General features: G+C 31.0%; 1 protein-coding gene across 1 annotated transcript; it reads right to left on the reverse strand.

Moving 5' to 3' along the window:
• Nucleotides 1-7648: 7648 nt before the first annotated feature.
• On the reverse strand, nucleotides 7649-8497 carry LOC110693071 (ethylene-responsive transcription factor ERF098-like). Its single transcript, XM_021870199.1, has one exon. It carries the CDS (start codon nucleotides 8364-8366, stop codon nucleotides 7890-7892), a length of 477 nt encoding a protein of 158 aa, XP_021725891.1. The 5' UTR covers nucleotides 8367-8497; the 3' UTR covers nucleotides 7649-7889.
• Nucleotides 8498-17587: the final 9090 nt, after the last annotated feature.

Here is a 17587-nt window from a genome sequence, read left to right on the forward strand (position 1 = left end):
AAGTTGAAGAAAATTCAACTTATTTTCTATCATCTAAATTTTATTTATTTATTTATTTTTGTGGTTTAAAATAGGGTAATGAGCAAAAATAGGCCAAAAATAAAATTCCATAATTTTATAGTATTTGCATTCCATTGGTGCATTGGTGCATTGGTGCGAGCATCAATGAAAAATGAAGAAGATAGGGACATGTCGGCCCATTGTAACAAAAAGCCCGTCGATCGGTTTATTTTCACGGCCTTATTCCCTAGTAACATCAGTATATCACTTACTTCACATCACTCACATCAATAAGCATTTTGCCCACCTTATTCAAAAAGAAAAAAAATCATACTCCCATCATCTTTTTTTTTTTTTTTTTTTTTTTTTGACAAAGCCCGTCATCTCTAAATAAGCACTACTCCCACGGTTTTAATTACTCACAATATAAGTCACAATATATGTGCATGTTGAAGTAAACCTTAGGTTTAGGTAGACTTGTTGGGGAGGAAGTACTAATGAAGGTTTGATATGTATTTGCAAATACATATCAAACCTTAAAATATTAAAAAGTATTGTAAGCACATGGGAATGAGAGAAAGGAGGAGAGAGATTGGCAAGTGGGACCAATTTTTAAATGTACCACTAAAAGCTTATATAATATCATTGAATATGTAGTGATATTATTTCTATACGTAGTTGGTACCACTAAATGAATATACAGTACCATTGAATGAATATATAGTACCACTGAATGTTCAGTGATACTATTTGATCATCTAGTGATACTATTAATCACCCAGTGGTACATTTAAATCCAGCACGTGGGGGTGAGAGAAAAGGAGGAGAGAGATGGGTAAATTTCATGCGAAATGTCTCAAATGCCCCTTGATATGTATATACAAGTACCTATCAAACCTCCCTTTGGAAGGCCTCTTGTTGGGTGATACGCTACATTTAAATGAATAAATTAATGAATAGTAGAGCAGGTGGAGCTAATGAGGGATTATTTTAATATTATGCTTGAGAGAAAAAGAATGAAGAGTTAATTATGTAGGTTTAGTAGAAGCGGAAAACACAACATCAATGTATAACAGTAGTGCGTTTGAGAGAGAAAGAATATAATTTAATAATACTCTGTAGTATTAATAATTTCATTTTTTTTCTTTTGTTTTTGTGTTTAGAAAGTCACAATAACTAGTGATGAGAATCGATTTCAAATTCTCTCAATTAGAAGAAAGGAAGTTCTAACCACTTGAATTATTTCTCACTCTTTAACAATTTCGTTTCAAATAAAAAGTGTTAAAACTTTTGCAAATACTCCGTATATTGAAGAGGAAAGAGTTTTTCTTGTATGGAAATATATATTTCCTTCTATCTTTATCAGAATATTAGATAGGTGGTCTATGCTTAATTGGAAAGATTGCAAAAGACATTATGCTATGTTATATTACCGTACCATAAGTTTGAAATTCTTAAGAGATTATAGAGAAATTCCTAACGAAAGTTGTGGACTTGTGTCGTACGTTCATTTGCGGCTGATGTTGCTAACTCGGATTATGTTTTATTCTCCAAATTTCCAATTGTGTTGGATTCTTTGCTGGATTGATTAGTATGATTAAACATGTTTAGCTGTAAGTCAAAGGAAAAGTTCTATTTATCTTTGGCTTTCTTGTATCTTGGCTTTTAGCACAATGAAAATGCTACTCAGTCTTGTATGCAGTTGGCCTGGCCACACCGTGTGAATGCTTGTAATAGAACAAAGTTATCCCTAAAACACTAATTAAGTAGCTCTTCTGTTATTGACCAGGTAACTCCTTTAACGCTGATCGAGTAACCCCTTTAATACTGACGAATCAACCCCTATTACACAACCAAGAAAATCCTATAACACTAATGAAGTAATTTCACATGATGGCTGGCCATATGATGTGACTAGCCACATATAAGAATTTGTGATGTTCATTTTAAAAGTTTAAAGAGTATTACAATTTTTCTTATTTTAATTATACATTAGTGCAAATATACCATACCATTTGGGGGAAATGTATTGTTAACTGATCTCTTAAATTAGGATTTAAAGCACCATTAAGAAATTTTGCATTGGAATCCGTGTCAAGGCTCAAAGTTGCACATAACCGAGGTATATCATTACCCTATGTAATTATGGGCTCTTTAGCATTACGAAAATTTTAGGCCAGGCCCAAACAATATTACATATTGTTTCAGGACTAATGCAGCCCATATTCAAGCCTAAGCCTAAGCCTAAGCCCAAGACCAAGACCAAGACCAGTACGTGAGATTGAGAGAACTGCATCCTTCTCTAGTAAGTACTTCAGACTTTGAAAATCTTGTCTCTATATATTGTACGTAAGATCGAGTTGCAGTTTTCTTTATTTGCTTTTATAATTTTATTCCTAGCTTGCTGGTGGACCAGTGGTGGGAATTATTACAAAATCAAAAAATTAAATCTTACACAATCCAATCAAAAACCAACTTTTCATGTGAGTTTCTTTAGTCCATGACCATCAAATGTAACAAATGATTTTTTTTTTTCTTCATTCTTCTGCTTTTAAATAAAAGTCTCATTTTGTTTTCAAAAAGAAAAAAAGTAAATAAATAAATAAAAGTCTCATTTCACCCATTAGAAAAGGGACGAATGAAATATCAATTTATTACTATAAATTGTGATAACTTTAAAATTTTAAACTCGTAATATTAAGAAATAAAACATAAAAAATATCAAAAGTTCTATTGATATTTATTGAGTTTTAACTCTTGTAATGTTTGGGAGTAGTGTGGTGGAGGAGATGTAGTCTTTATGACTTAGGGTTTGTTCTGATTTACTGAGATAAACTGACCTAAACTGAACTGATTGGAGTTGAACTGAACTGAATAGAGCTGAAATGAATTGTTTATGAAAAAAGGAAATTAGGAACTAAAATAAACTGAAATTATGCTGAAGAGAACAAGTCAATTACTATGTCATTTGACCCTCGTAAACTAGAAATATTATTACTTCATATCATATATTCTTAGAAATCTTGAAAATATTATCACATATTTTTGTAATATCATCTCCTTATTTACACAAATTTGACACCTAGAATTGAGTGAACTTCTTTTTCCACCTCCAAAATCATAATGTTTCAAGAAGAAGGAAAAAAAAAAAGTTAGTATGGGAACCGATGTGTATAAAATCATATGGGTAAAATGGTCTTACCACGTGGGCATGTCTTTGCAGTGCAATTGATAAAATAAAATAGGCAGTTGGCACCAAATATTCCAAATCTTACCAAACTAGGAATTGTACCATTCTACTTTTGGTTACGGACATCTTCAAACCAGCTTTGTGCCAATTATATTATTTATTTAATTTAATTTAGTACTTAATTATACTTGAATTATATTTGATCATAAATCAAGAATTATTACCTTCAAAATTCAAGTAATTTTTATTCTATTCTTATCCTGTCAACGGGTGGGCATAAACTTTATTTTGACTTGTAATTTTTTCTATTTGGTTATCTAATTAACGTCCAACCATTGACTTAATATGTGTGTAAGATGCTCACTCTTTTTAGTGTTTATGTTTGGATGATCGATATTTATGCATGAATCTTTATTTTTAATATTTATTGATTGATTTATCAGAAAGAAATTTGTGAGATTCTTAAGATTTGGGAATAATTTCATGCTGATAAGTGCCATCAGATCTTAGCAAAAAGTTTTATTTTATGAGTTTCCATGGATTCTGTTCATTTGTAGTGTAATTATGTTCTTGAATCAAATTTGAGGTTACGGTTATTTCAAGATGATATTGATCATACCTTACATGATATTTTATTGTTTACTTCCTTTGTTTCAATAATATTACAACAAGGATGAAATTACGCATTTTAAAACACATTTTATATGGTAAATATCTATTACTATTGTATAAGTAAAATTAAGTTGATATTGTAAAAGTATTTTATGAGATGAATCTAACAAAATCACACATGACTATAAATCATATGAAGTATTATATGGTCAAACAAGAGAGAATAATGTAAAGTTCAATTGTTGCAATAATATTGGAACGAAGTAAGTATTATTTTATATTCAAAATTGATTTACTATTACCGTCGTTTTTGGACTTTTTATTTTTTTTTTCTCTAGATAGAAAGGAGTAATTTTTACATTTATTTTATTTATTTTAGAAATGATTTCGATACTTTCTCAAAAAAAAAAAAAAAAAAAAAGATTTCGATACTTATATAATTTTGTACATATTTCACTTCACCAAAAAGTTAGGGTTTCAACAAATTAAATAGTAATTGATCTAGATTGTCAGATAATATGAAACTCCTTTGATTAGAGTGATTTCCATTGATCCATATTTATAGGGTTACAATGAGAAACCTAATCATATAGGTAACTATAAGATATGTACAGATATCAAAGATAATCTTATACAAAATATATCCTAAACCTAGGATGAGAATATTCTATATATGGATATTCTCTATCACACCCCCGCAGTCAGAGCGGGAGAAAATCGGATGCTCAGACTGGATCTGAATCACGCATCGAACGGTAAGGATAGTATAGTAACCCATGATCAAAAGAGAAGTAGTAGACGTGTGCTGGTGATGACGATGAGAAGCAACAACCACGACCTACGTATAGTAGAGATATGCGTTTTTAGGCCGAAGGAGAAAAGTCACGCATATACTTGGGCCAAGTTGCAGATCCAGAAAAGAATAAGTTAATTAAGGGATCAAACCATCATCGGGGAGAAGACACTACACTACTACGTGAAATCACAGTTGAAGAAAAACAAATAAAATTGCGCAAGAAAAGATTAAATCCCATCACTTGAAATTAATCAATTCTCAAAAGAGAAACCAGGTAGCAAGAATTAATACTCCACAAAGATTCCAAGTGCTGCAACAATAAAAGGAGCTAACTTGATAGCAAAAGAGATGTGCAAAAGTTGACCTTATTGTGATATACCACCACCAAAACAAAATCTATGTGATTATGTGTAAAAAAAAAACCAATGAGGAAATGTAAGAATCATTGTTGGTCATGGGGAGGTGGAAATAGAGTGCGGCACATGGAGTAGGTTGGCAGATGTGGCTACTGCCAGCAGGGGAAGGCGGTAGTGTATGCTATTGCCAACAACGATGGAGGAGGCTTTCGCGATTGCTACTATTGGTAGGAGGCGCAAGGTTACATAAAGATTCTAAAAAAAACTTTGAGAAAAGAAAAAAAAAATCTATATGAGTGTTTGCGGAAGCATAAAAAACTTTGTATATCCCGCCGGTGGGTTTAATTTTCTAACCCACCGGCAGGGTGATAATTTTTGTATATGATCCCAAGATCTAACCTAAGCTGTGGTACCATGTCAGTGGACCAACTCAACCAAAAGCTTAAGCTGATGGTTGAGGCCCAAGAATATGTTTTATACTCTATCACCCCCCCTCACATGAAAGGCCCTTTGGGCTTGAAATGTGGATGCAACACAGGCCCAACCATACCTGGTGCGAATCAATTCCACTTTGAAGGAGGGGCGGATGAGATTCGAACCCGTAACCTTTGTGTCATGCTGGCTCCGATACCATGTTAATGGACCAACTCAACCAAAAGCTTAACACCCCTCACTAAGGGCACTTTAAAAATAGGGGTTTTCAATTCTTAACACCCCTCACTCTCAATAAGTCTAATTTACTAAGCTAGTGGCATTAGATCATTGGAGGTATATATTGTGATCTCTTAATATATACTCTATAAAAGAGTGTTTTTTTTTTTTTTTGATGAAATTGTAAACAATAATGTTATGCGAGTATTAATTTGATGGTTAAGTGATCACATCACATTTCAAATGCACATATTGCACACCATGAAGAGACAATAATTTTTAATTTAAGGGTAGAATGAAATTGATTCTTTGTACGAGAGGAGATTTCTTTTTCACGTTGTCCAATTCATAAAATCAAATAATTCAGATTTGGTGTTACAGAAAACACTAGATTTGGTGTTATAAGTGAAAAAAATGATTAAAGGTTTGGTTGACAAAATTGATTCATTGTTCGTACGACTTTTTGGATTGATAACAGATTTGAATTGACTATATAGAGGGTTTACAAATTGCAATTGCTATTGTCTAAAGATTATAGTAAAAGGTATTGTTTGCAAATTGCTTGGTGTTAGTCAATTTGATTCTCGGAATATAGTATAGTAGGGTTGAACTTGTTTTGAAAAGTGGTCTTAAGATTTTTTTTTTTTTCTTTTTTAGTTATTTATTTATCTATTTTATTTTTTTTAAAAAATCTTGTACTACTATAGTACTATTATATGTGTGTTAAAAATGAGGTTATTTTTTTTTGTTAAGCTTACTTTTACTAAACTATTTTGCTAAAGTGATTCCTCTAGTATCCAAAAAAAAAAAAAAAAAAAAAAACCAAAATAAATAAATAAACAAAAAATAAAATTGTAGTAGTGATATAAATTAAACTCCCTAGGCTTAGGATCTAATAATACGAAGTAAAAGACTCATACCTAGGTAGATCCTTAGTTGGCTAGCTGAAGTATGTTATGTTGGGTAGTTACTAAGCTATATCTTTTATAGCACATTTTTTTTTTATATCTCTCTCTCTCTTTTTTTCGTTATTTAGAGATCCACAAAAATTGGGTGAGAAACAATTCCAGAATCTTTTGTGATAGAGTATAAAACATATTCCTGGGCCTCAACCATCAGTTTAAGCTTTTGGTTGAGTTGGTCCTTTAACATGGTATCGGAGCCAGCGTGACACAAAGGTCACGGGTTCGAAACTCATCCACCTCTCCTTTAAAGTGGAATTGATTCGCACCAACCATGAATTATTTTATTTTATTTTTAATTTAAGGGTAGAATGAAATTGATTCTTTGTACGAGAGGAGATTTCTTTTTCACGTTGTCCAATTCATAAAATCAAATAATTCAGATTTGGTGTTACAGAAAACACTAGATTTGAGGGAGTTAGTTAACTTTGACAATGTGCTTTTGTAAGACATTATTTTATTTTTGTATTTGATGGATAACATTCTTTTTTTTTTTTTAAACACAGGTGGATAACATTCTTAAATAACATATACTAGTACTTCATATTTACTTATTTAATATAAAATATGATTGTTTGGAAAACTTATAAAATAGTAGCTGTAGTGAAATGAGAAATATAAAATTATAACACTCAAAATAAATTATTTTGCAGTGTGCCAATTTATATCAGTTATGTCCAACTACAAATTGGATTTGACTAATTTTTTTGTCTGAAAAGCAAATACCAAATCAAAAAAACTGTAAAGCTTGAGGTTCAGTTAAGCTCCTTCTCTTTATCCAAAAAAATAAAAGACCTTGTATCAGTTCGTTATAACTTATATGTAACGGTACGTGACTTGCACATGGACATTGATGGCACTTTAGCCAAGACCAAATCTTGATCAAGTTGTCTAGCAAACAACCCTATCCCAGTGATACGATAGAAATTCATATATACGAGTATATTAGATGGAATCCTAATTATAGCTCAAAATTACGAAATTAGAACTAACACCTAATAACTAATAAGTCACTAATAACATTAATGACTTTTTTTGCTTTAATGTATGCAAATGGATTTCATCCTACATTAAAAAAAGAAAAAAAAAAAGATTTTTTCACTAATAACATTAATGATTTTTTTTGCTTTAATGTATGCTAGAACATGGTAAACTCTTCATATAATTTCTTTCTTAAACTTTAAAAAAAGAAAAAAAAAACATAATTGATAAGTACATACACCTAGCTAGAATTTGCCAATGACATTGATTTCTACTAGGTTGTTCTTGTAGTAATAAGTAGTACAATAATAGACCTAAATAAACAACATTAATAATAAATTTTAATCATCTTCTTCTGATCTTCTAAGCATATCTTCCAAAACTTTGTTATCTAAGTACTCAAACTCAATCACTTGCCTCTCTTGCCAAGGCTGTCCGGATGTATTCCCCGTCGACGAACCGCCCCCTCTATCAACCCTCCTTCCATTATTAACGCCCGAGGTTGTCGAATCCGACGGTCGATTATTAGTACCAAAATATCTTGGTACATTAGGAAGGTGTGGTATAGGGTCTAATTTTGAGTAATACTCATTTGGAAAATTTAACGTAGCAAGATGACCTCTTAACTTAAATGCGGCTTGGTCGTAGGCTCGGGCCGCTGCCTCGGCCGTGTCAAACGTCCCTAGCCACACTCGTTGCCCTTGCTTCGTCGGGTCACGAATCTCCGCCGCAAACTTACCCCAAGGACGTCTTCGTACCCCCCGGTAACGGACGTCGTCTCCTCCCTCTTGTTGCTTCCCTCTAGATGATCCTTCCATATCAACAAAGTCGGATTTTTGTTGATGATATATATATAAGACAGTCGATAAGAACTAGTTTAAATTGACTTGAAGTAGTTATGGTAAGATATTGTAGTGAAGTAGGGTGTGTTTATATAGTCAAATAATGTTGAGATTCTAGACAATTTTTGTGTAATGAAAAGGTCAAGTTGAAATCATGCGTTGACTATAAAACTATAAAAAATTTATTCCAAAATACTTTTTCAACGAAGTTGGCCCATGATGTTGCAGCTAACTCGATAAGATTATGCTTAATTTGTTGTGTTTTTTTCTTGGATTTGACATAAATATTTTCAAAAAGGATCTTTGAAAAGTCTAATATCATTCCAAAAACCTTTTCTTTTGTTGTTGTACACTTGTACTGAGTCTAATTGTACTGGTAATACTGTTAATCATTCGATTTATTAATCTTTTTCTTTAATGTTATGACCAAAAAAATGGTGTGACAGTTTTAGATGCTTTTGTTATGACTCTAGAAGTTCAGATGTGTTGTAGCATTAAATTAAATGCTTGGATCTTACTTTGTCGTTTGCTACGTATGGCTTAATCAAAGGCGTTAGTAAGAGCATCCATATTTAATGCTTGGAAGATAAGATAATTTTTGAATGAGAAATCACATTGCAAACACAAAAATATTTCTTAGAAAGAGACAGAGCGTTTAAGTGTCTAGTAAATTTTGACCAGACACTGACAATAAAATATTGCAATAAAGATAGAGTCGTGCTCAACACATACTTAAGGTCTGTTCTGATTTATTGAACTGAATTGAAATGTACTGAATAGATCGAGCTGAAATGAAATGTTTATGAGAGAAGAAAATTAGAAACCGAACTGAATTGAAATTAAGCTGAAGAGAACATACCCTTAGGTTAGGTTTAAATTACTCTATGTCTCTATAGTACTAAACAATTTTTGTACCATTAGAAGATTACATAATACGATCAATTTTTTAATACCATCAAATCTTCCTACATACATACAATAAAAAAAGTGTACTCCTTTCGTGCACAATAAATCTTCTTATTAAGTTTGGATATTTATATTAATAATTGAGGACAACAGTATATTATAGCGTAGAAGAGCATATAAAAAATTCAGCCAATTTTTAATAATAAAGGAAGGAGACTAATTTGAGGAATTGATAGGGTTAAATTCCTCATATGAGTACCAAGAGGTTTGATGATCCCACCACCTTAAGTCCTTATTCTCCTCGTTAATGTACCATTAGATATAATGATGTTTTATTAGAAAAATCAACACTAGTGAAGATGATTTAATTATTTCAATTACAATCCAACATTAGTTTGCATCAAATAAAAAAACAATCCAACATTAGGAATTGACATATTTGTCATGTTTATATAGCTGTATCTATCATTTATGTTCTTTCATACAAAGTACATCTTTGCGGTGTTTTTGAATTGACCGTGCTTGTCCTAGGTCCTAACCATCATGTTTATATTGAATCCACTACCTACTCAAGACTCTCAGTCTTGTATTTAAATGCTTTCATTAGGTAGTTGGTCTTCCGCCGGCGGCTAGTCTAACATATTATTCTCTCTCAAATATTAAGATCGTGTTGTAGGTTCAAATCCTCTATCCTACTATCGTGTCTTTGTCCCATTCAATTTAATTAGTCCACATCATTCGAAATAAAAATATTCTTTATTTAATTTTAATAGCAAACAAAATTAAATAAATTTTACAGCTAATTGTAAGATGACTTTGATTTTATACATTTCTAATGCAATCAAATTAATTGTCACTGGCTAGTTTAACATAATTGTATAAGCCCTGCAGCTTACTCTGTCTGAAGTCTGCACCTCAGTAAACAAAGCTTGATTAGGAAGGAATTTTACTCGAAAATCCAAAATTAGCAACATAACAGATGTTTCATATTCCGAAAAAACTCGTTATACTTTAGCCCTGTGACATTCATATAGGATATTCCAACATATTTTCACAAGAACCAAGCTGTCACAAAAGAAATCACAAAGAGCAGAAGCAAGTGAAATGGATGAAAATCTACTCTAATAAGTAGTTTTCTTTCTGAAACTAAAATTAGGCCTTTTAAAGGATTTCCAAAGTAACCAAAGCATAAATCCACAAAAAAACGCACCATTATCATAGCATAACTACACAAGCATCAATGTAAATAATGAAGCAGAAGTGTGATTCGATTGTTCATTAACCTGTCTTTTCTGTATTAATTATGGAGCATTAAGATAATGACAGTTGATCCTCTGGATTCATCCTTCTTTCTCTGGAAGTATACAATACTAACAAGAGAAACTGAATGATACGGCGTATTGAAGTTTTATGCCAAAGCAAAGATAGCAAAGGTGTTGGATTAGAGAGTTACAGGATAGCAGAATCTAGCAGAAGATGACATGCAATGAGGTTACATGACAACGAGGAATAGGAACTGGATTGACAAAAACTCAAGGTGCTGCAATTTTATGTTCACTATCAGCTACAATGTTTCCTAACAAAGTTCAGACCACACAGAACCCCTTAAACCTGATGATATAAGGAGCTGAAAACGCAGAATTAACAATCACCCCTACATGACCTACTGCACTGATTATTTGGTGCATCAGAAGGAGCAGCAGACAGAAGGCAAACAACTGCACTTCTCCAAAGTGAAACGACTTTCTGAATTGCTACATCAGGATGCCATGATATATAATGAGCAAGCCCGCATTACATAGACTCCTCCACTTGAGCAGAGGCAGTAAACAAAGACCGTATTCAAGAGACAGAAATTAAAGTAGCAATACAAGCAGCAAACAAAATTAAATAATAAAGATCATGAAATAATACATTTGAAACTAGAGAACACAGTAAATCATCCTCAGTCAGCGTCATTGAGTAGCAAGAAACACACCCACCCCTTACGCTGCCAAGAATAGCAACTCTAAGGGTAACAATGTAACATGCCATAATTATAACTAATTTTTGAACTTCTGATGCCGCCTACCACCAAGATTAATCGATTATTATCAGTCCTGGGCTGGCTGACTAAGCATTTAAGAAACTACTGTGACAGAAACACACATTCAAGTTTTTTTTTTTTGGGTGTTTCGTCTAATCTTTCTATTGATGAAATTTTTTTAGTTCTACAAAGCGAGTTACTTACAAGTTACAAGCATCCGTAATAGAAGCAGCAGAAATAGATAAACAAATAAGAATAGCAATGAGCCTAGTATCTGATAATAACTCATGCAGCTTAGGGTGGCATCCAAAAGCTAGATCAAGTATCTTCTAACATAATAAAGAAATCGATAGAACCTAAATTGATGATTCGAACAGAACTCTGAAAATATGCATAAAAATACTAAGGCCGCCAAATATACGTTTAAGAAACAATCCTAAATTCCCTTGTGTTCGACTAGCCACAATGTGTTGAAGGTCTGGTGTTCGACATTTACTAATTGCAATTTAGCACTTGCGAAGAGTTTATTTGATTAACCCTCCTTATTGTACAAACTGTTAATTGAGTGAGTCAATACCGACCTTTGATTGCTCAAGCTGATCGTTACACTTGAATTTGAACTTAAAATTCTCGTGTATGGCAGGTGTACCTTAATTTTATTGTAAAACAATCAGTTTGAGGGTAATCTTAACTAATTTTACAGTAACTTTAATCCCTTAAAGGATAACTTTTAATTTGTCATTGGTTTAAATTTTCTTTTAATGAGTTATATAGATTCATGATTACATACTATAAAAACAAATGTGATGCTAAGGTGATTAATCTAATACATTACGGAGTATAAGGGCCTGTTCATATTTACTTATTTTCAGTTCAGTTCAGCTCCAATCAGTTCAGTTCAGCTCCAATCAGTTCAGTTCAGTTCAGCTCTTAATTTTTCTCTCTCATAAAATATTCATTTCATCTTAGTTCAGTTCAGTTCAGCTCCAATCAGTTCAGTTCAGTTTAGCTCCAATCAGTTCAGTTCAGTTCAGCTCAGTTCAGTAAATATGAACAGGCCCTAAGTTTTTTGTAAAATAAATTTAATTATTAACTTTTGTAGTATAAAGAGTAACTTTAAATATAAGACTTTAACCTGTTTTACGATAAATTAACGTACACCATGTAAGAGATATGATAACACGCCCGCTTTTTTGGAGATCGAACTTGTGTCTCACCTATCGTTTAACGTTGATAAATTTAAAAATAAATAAATGGGACGAAGAGTTGCTAAATTTACCATCTCATAGTCATAGTCTCAATTTGTTTTAGCGGTAAATCTAAAAATTCAATATGAGACACCACAAATATTACCATATATAGTTGCTCCCTCCTTTCCTTTTCACGAGTGGGTTATAATGTTATATTACCATAGTTGGCTTAAATATCCAAAAGTCCAAAACAAATGGTTTATATTCAAAGCTCACATAGTCATATATGTATGTGCCTATTCAAATATATGCTTAGTCATTTAGGTTAGGCCATGTATATTGTGCTCTTGATAGCATTTGCTCTCAGCCTCTCAAGATCTATGTGACTTCATATGTAATACTTCGTAATTAACATCACAATTGAACATGCGTAGACTATTTACATACTTAGAAAATGATGTATTATTGACTTGAAAAATATATATAGTTTTCACATGTCACACTAGTCGCAATAGATAGGTTGTGAATTAATTTAATATTATATGTTTCAAAGACATATTTGATTGGATTTAATGAATAAATAATACGTAATACGGAGTAATATTTATATACTACCTCCGTTTCTTATTATGTGCAATAAAGGGGTATTATTTGTAAGATATAAAATATTCCTTTATTGCACATAATAAGAAACGGAGGTAGTATGTATATTAACTGATTTTTAGAAAAATATATATCAGTGCTATTAAAAAAGTCACTAAATTTGTCGTGGTATTAGTAATTAGTAAACTAGTAAAGTCTTCCCTTTCCCTTTCTTTAGTTTGTAATAAGTATAAGTCTAGGCTCATGTTTTTTTTTGTTTTGTTTTTTCATGGTTTAAAAATTTACATTTCTCCAAACATTTGATTTTTTTTTAAAGAAAAATGCGTCTTTTCAATCTATATTGTACTCCCTCCATCCCTAAATTACATTCCTACTTCTTTCTATTATGTGAGGAATAAAAGCTAGAAATATGAATGTAATTTAGGGACGGAGGGAGTAATTTCTTCAAAAATTCTAAAAATATTTTTAATTCAACCCGCCCCAACTTGAAATATTATACTCCGTAGGGGAGTATACATTTTCCATTGAAATTAATAATTTCAGGCAATTTCAATTCCCAATTAAACTCTGACTAAAATTTAATAATGAAAAATATCATTCGGCCTAAATTAATTTAGCACATGTAGAAATTCTTGCTCACGTATGTATAATAACATCAAAATATTCAAATTTGCAGGACTATATAGCAATTACGTGCAACACCCAAAATTGAGCACAACAACTATGCATCGTAATTCAACTTGGACTGTGTAAATTTACATAAAGAATGATTAAATATGTAATATAATTATTGTCAATTTATATAAAGCATATGATATGATAGTTTAGCCTAGACAAGTTGGATAGTGATATTGATTAACACAGAATATTTATACTAGAATATATTTTGAAGACGAAACCATGTCCTGTAAACTATGGTTATATACATTGAATGCTTAGGCAGAAAATCCGCCTAACAATTACAACTTTGTCAAAAAATTTATTAGGTCATGAAATGGTCCATTGCATTGAGAATGATTTACTAAGCATCAACTTGGATAGTTAATTATAGAAGGAGTGGTAATTATTATAAATATTGATTAACAAAGGATAAGGATATCGATATGACATATTGTGGTTATTGATGAGTATGTTAATATGTTATTCCTCGACTTAGGCTTTATTTTATGGATGAACTTATAAATGAAGTTACCTAGGTAAGGCATATAACTATAAACATACCTATCGATATATAAAGTCTTACTAAATGAATCTAACGTCTCCATGTCTGATGTGATTGTGTTACAACGAATTAGGAGATGTGTCACTAGCACATGACACTATTGTTCAATTGTTGTCACAACAAAACACTCCATTAAATAAATACACATATTTTACTTTAATTAACAAATGATGAGATGATATTTGTTTTTTCAACTTAAGTAGAAACAAACTAAATTGGGTAGTCATATGAGTCGTCTTATCATCATATTTTGATCTATTCGATCTAATGATAATCATCCATTTTACTATTCATTTGGATTGATTAATTAATTACGATTAAAATGGTAATCCAATTTCAGATAAGTTTGAATTTATCCAAACTAAATTATATACGATTTTATAATATGTTTGTCTAAGTAAAGTTTGTCCAAGTATAATCTCATAAGTCATAACTCAACTCGAGTCAATTTTGTCATGCATAAATATTAAACCCTTTAATACTACTATTCACTTTTCTACTTCCGTGCATGTGAATAGAGACTTGCGTGTGGATAATACTTTGTAAAATATAGGCATGCAAATGCAAATGCAATAGCATTAGAGTTTCGAGTATTTCGACCATTAGAAGAACGAAGTTCAGGGGATCTGTACTTGGACTGCTAGTTTGCTGGTCAATTTTTTGATTGATTTTAACTGGATTTATAAATGATAACTCGTGATGATATTTAAAAAAACAGTTCTATTTATCTTTTTTGCTTTTTAATTTTTTACTAAATTACATTGTTATCCTACATAATATGTCATAATCATCCCTCTAAAAAAAATTAAAAAAAATATGTCATAATCATTGTAAAGAGTTACCTGAAAAGAAGGCCATTTTCTATCATCCACTTGAACATTCACATAAATGATAAATCCCCTTTGTCATGCATTAAATTAAAGGTAATAATTCGCCAGTGAAATGACAAAATAATTTTTAATTTAATTTGTAATACGTCATAGTTCAATTAGTAATGTATAATTAGATTTTACTTAGATCAATTGATCATAATTATTAACATAAGAAAAAAAAATATCTTAAATACACCGATTCATTCATCATGTAGTCACGACTCGTGAGTATACAAGAATATCCACTTAATATATACGTAACACTGATAAAGAAATACGTACTTCTATTAAAAAAAATAAAAATAAAAATGCGTGCTTCTACCATCAATGTAAGATTCTCACCAAAAAAAAATGGCACTATTAAAATGGGTCGGGTCCGATTAGCATGTAATGTGACACGCGGCAAAATCTAATTAGCTGAGCCGCCATAATTTTGTACTCTGCTAACGAATGCTCTATAATTTCGGATCGGCCATTACTAAATTCAGAAACCAGCATAACCGCAACATGAGTACAAAATATCATATTCGTCTTAGATTTACCGCATCATTTGTTTTTTATTTTTTTTAAATTAATTTATTTATTTATATTGATTGTAATATTGTTCTTGAGAATCCAATGGTACGGAGTAGTAAACTAGTAATTATATTAATACATGTAATATTTGACTTTTTTTTTTTTTATATATATATATATCATCAAAAACTTAACTTTAATTATTAATATCTCTTGATCCGTATATGAGAACAAAGCTAGTACTCGTATAAAATGAAATTCATTACAGTATATTTAAAAAAAAATAAAAGAAAATTAAAATTTATTGCTCCATATTTTACTTATTGAATCTATCAAACAAAAATATCCCACAGATGCGTATTTTGTACCCTATCCATCCTCTGTAATGGTAGCAAACCAATTTGCATAAATTTTAAGAAAATAGTATATTTGAGTTTTCAATCCATTTTTAATAATAATAATAATAATAATAATAATAATAATAATAATATGATTTATTACAAAGAATTAAACACGTACTCGTATGTAGGGATGAGCTGATGAGCATAAGAGGGCACTCGACATGTTAAAAACCTATGGTTTAAGTTCCCGGTTCGATTTAGGGTACTTTTTTTTTTTTTAAATATATATATTTGTACTAATTTGCAAAAGTACTTTAAAATTTTTTTGAAGGGTCATAAATTTATAACTTGCAAATACAACAAATTAAAAATAGTTGTTTAACAAATTTAATACTACATATATCTATAATTATTATATTTATTATTATTTTTTAAAATTTGGGCTTGAATTGAGGTGTGATTTGGTCTTAAGTACATGATGCTTTTATTAGGTTATAGGGCACCTACCTTACAGGTTACGATTCCAAAAAATTGAGAGCTTGTAGCTGAACCTGTTGCAACATGTTCTCCATTTTATTACCCAGAATCAGAACATGTACAAGTTATGATTCCAAAACTTGTTAGATCCGGTTTTGGTTCAAAGTACCCTGATTTTTTGCTCATTCCTACTCGGATCAAAATTTTCAATGGTACAACTTAAAAAAAAAAAAAAGTTTTTAAAAATCTAATATGGTACATGTGTGGCTAGATTTTCAAATACAAAACCTATACTAGAACTAGAATGATATGTGCATGTAATATTTTATTTATATATACAATATACACTAACATAAAATAATCCCTAAAATTACTTGATGCATCACCCTTAACCACTATATTACAACTTCATAATTGGGACCCATATTATCATTATCATTTACTCTATTATTATAATACTATTTCACCAAAACATTTGTTCTAATAGTAACATGTCACGCATCAAAATTATCATTCTTGCAACTTGCAATTGAGTAGAAGTATTATAATAAGAACATTATTATTTCTAAAACCAAGCAATTAAAGAAGTTTAGAAGCTACGAACAAAGAATAGATGAGGAAAGGAGTATTCTAGAAGCTCGCCCGCCATTGGTGGGCGTGGGTCTAATCGTATTAGAATGCCTGTGGCCCGCTTCAAATATATCGTACCTTGACCAATGACCAGACGGCATGACCGTTAATTTTATTTATTCACACATTTTTATTTTTGGCTTTTTGGTGTTAGGAGGGGATATTTTTAATTTAGCTAACTTATCTTATAAAGTTATAATATTGGTCACTTTTGCTCTTTCAAACTTTACCATAATATTTTCCTAAAATTAAAAAAAAAAAAAATTTACCATAACATTGATCGCATTATCGCATCATACATTTATATTCATTAACGTTCGAATTGTACACATTACCAAAAAAAAAAAAAAAAAAGGTTAATACTTGTATATAAATAGCATCAAATTAAATAATTGTGAGTATTTAGGAGCTAGT

Source organism: Chenopodium quinoa, unplaced genomic scaffold (genome assembly GCF_001683475.1).
Source record: "Chenopodium quinoa cultivar QQ74 unplaced genomic scaffold, ASM168347v1, whole genome shotgun sequence".
NCBI lineage: Eukaryota > Viridiplantae > Streptophyta > Magnoliopsida > Caryophyllales > Amaranthaceae > Chenopodium > Chenopodium quinoa.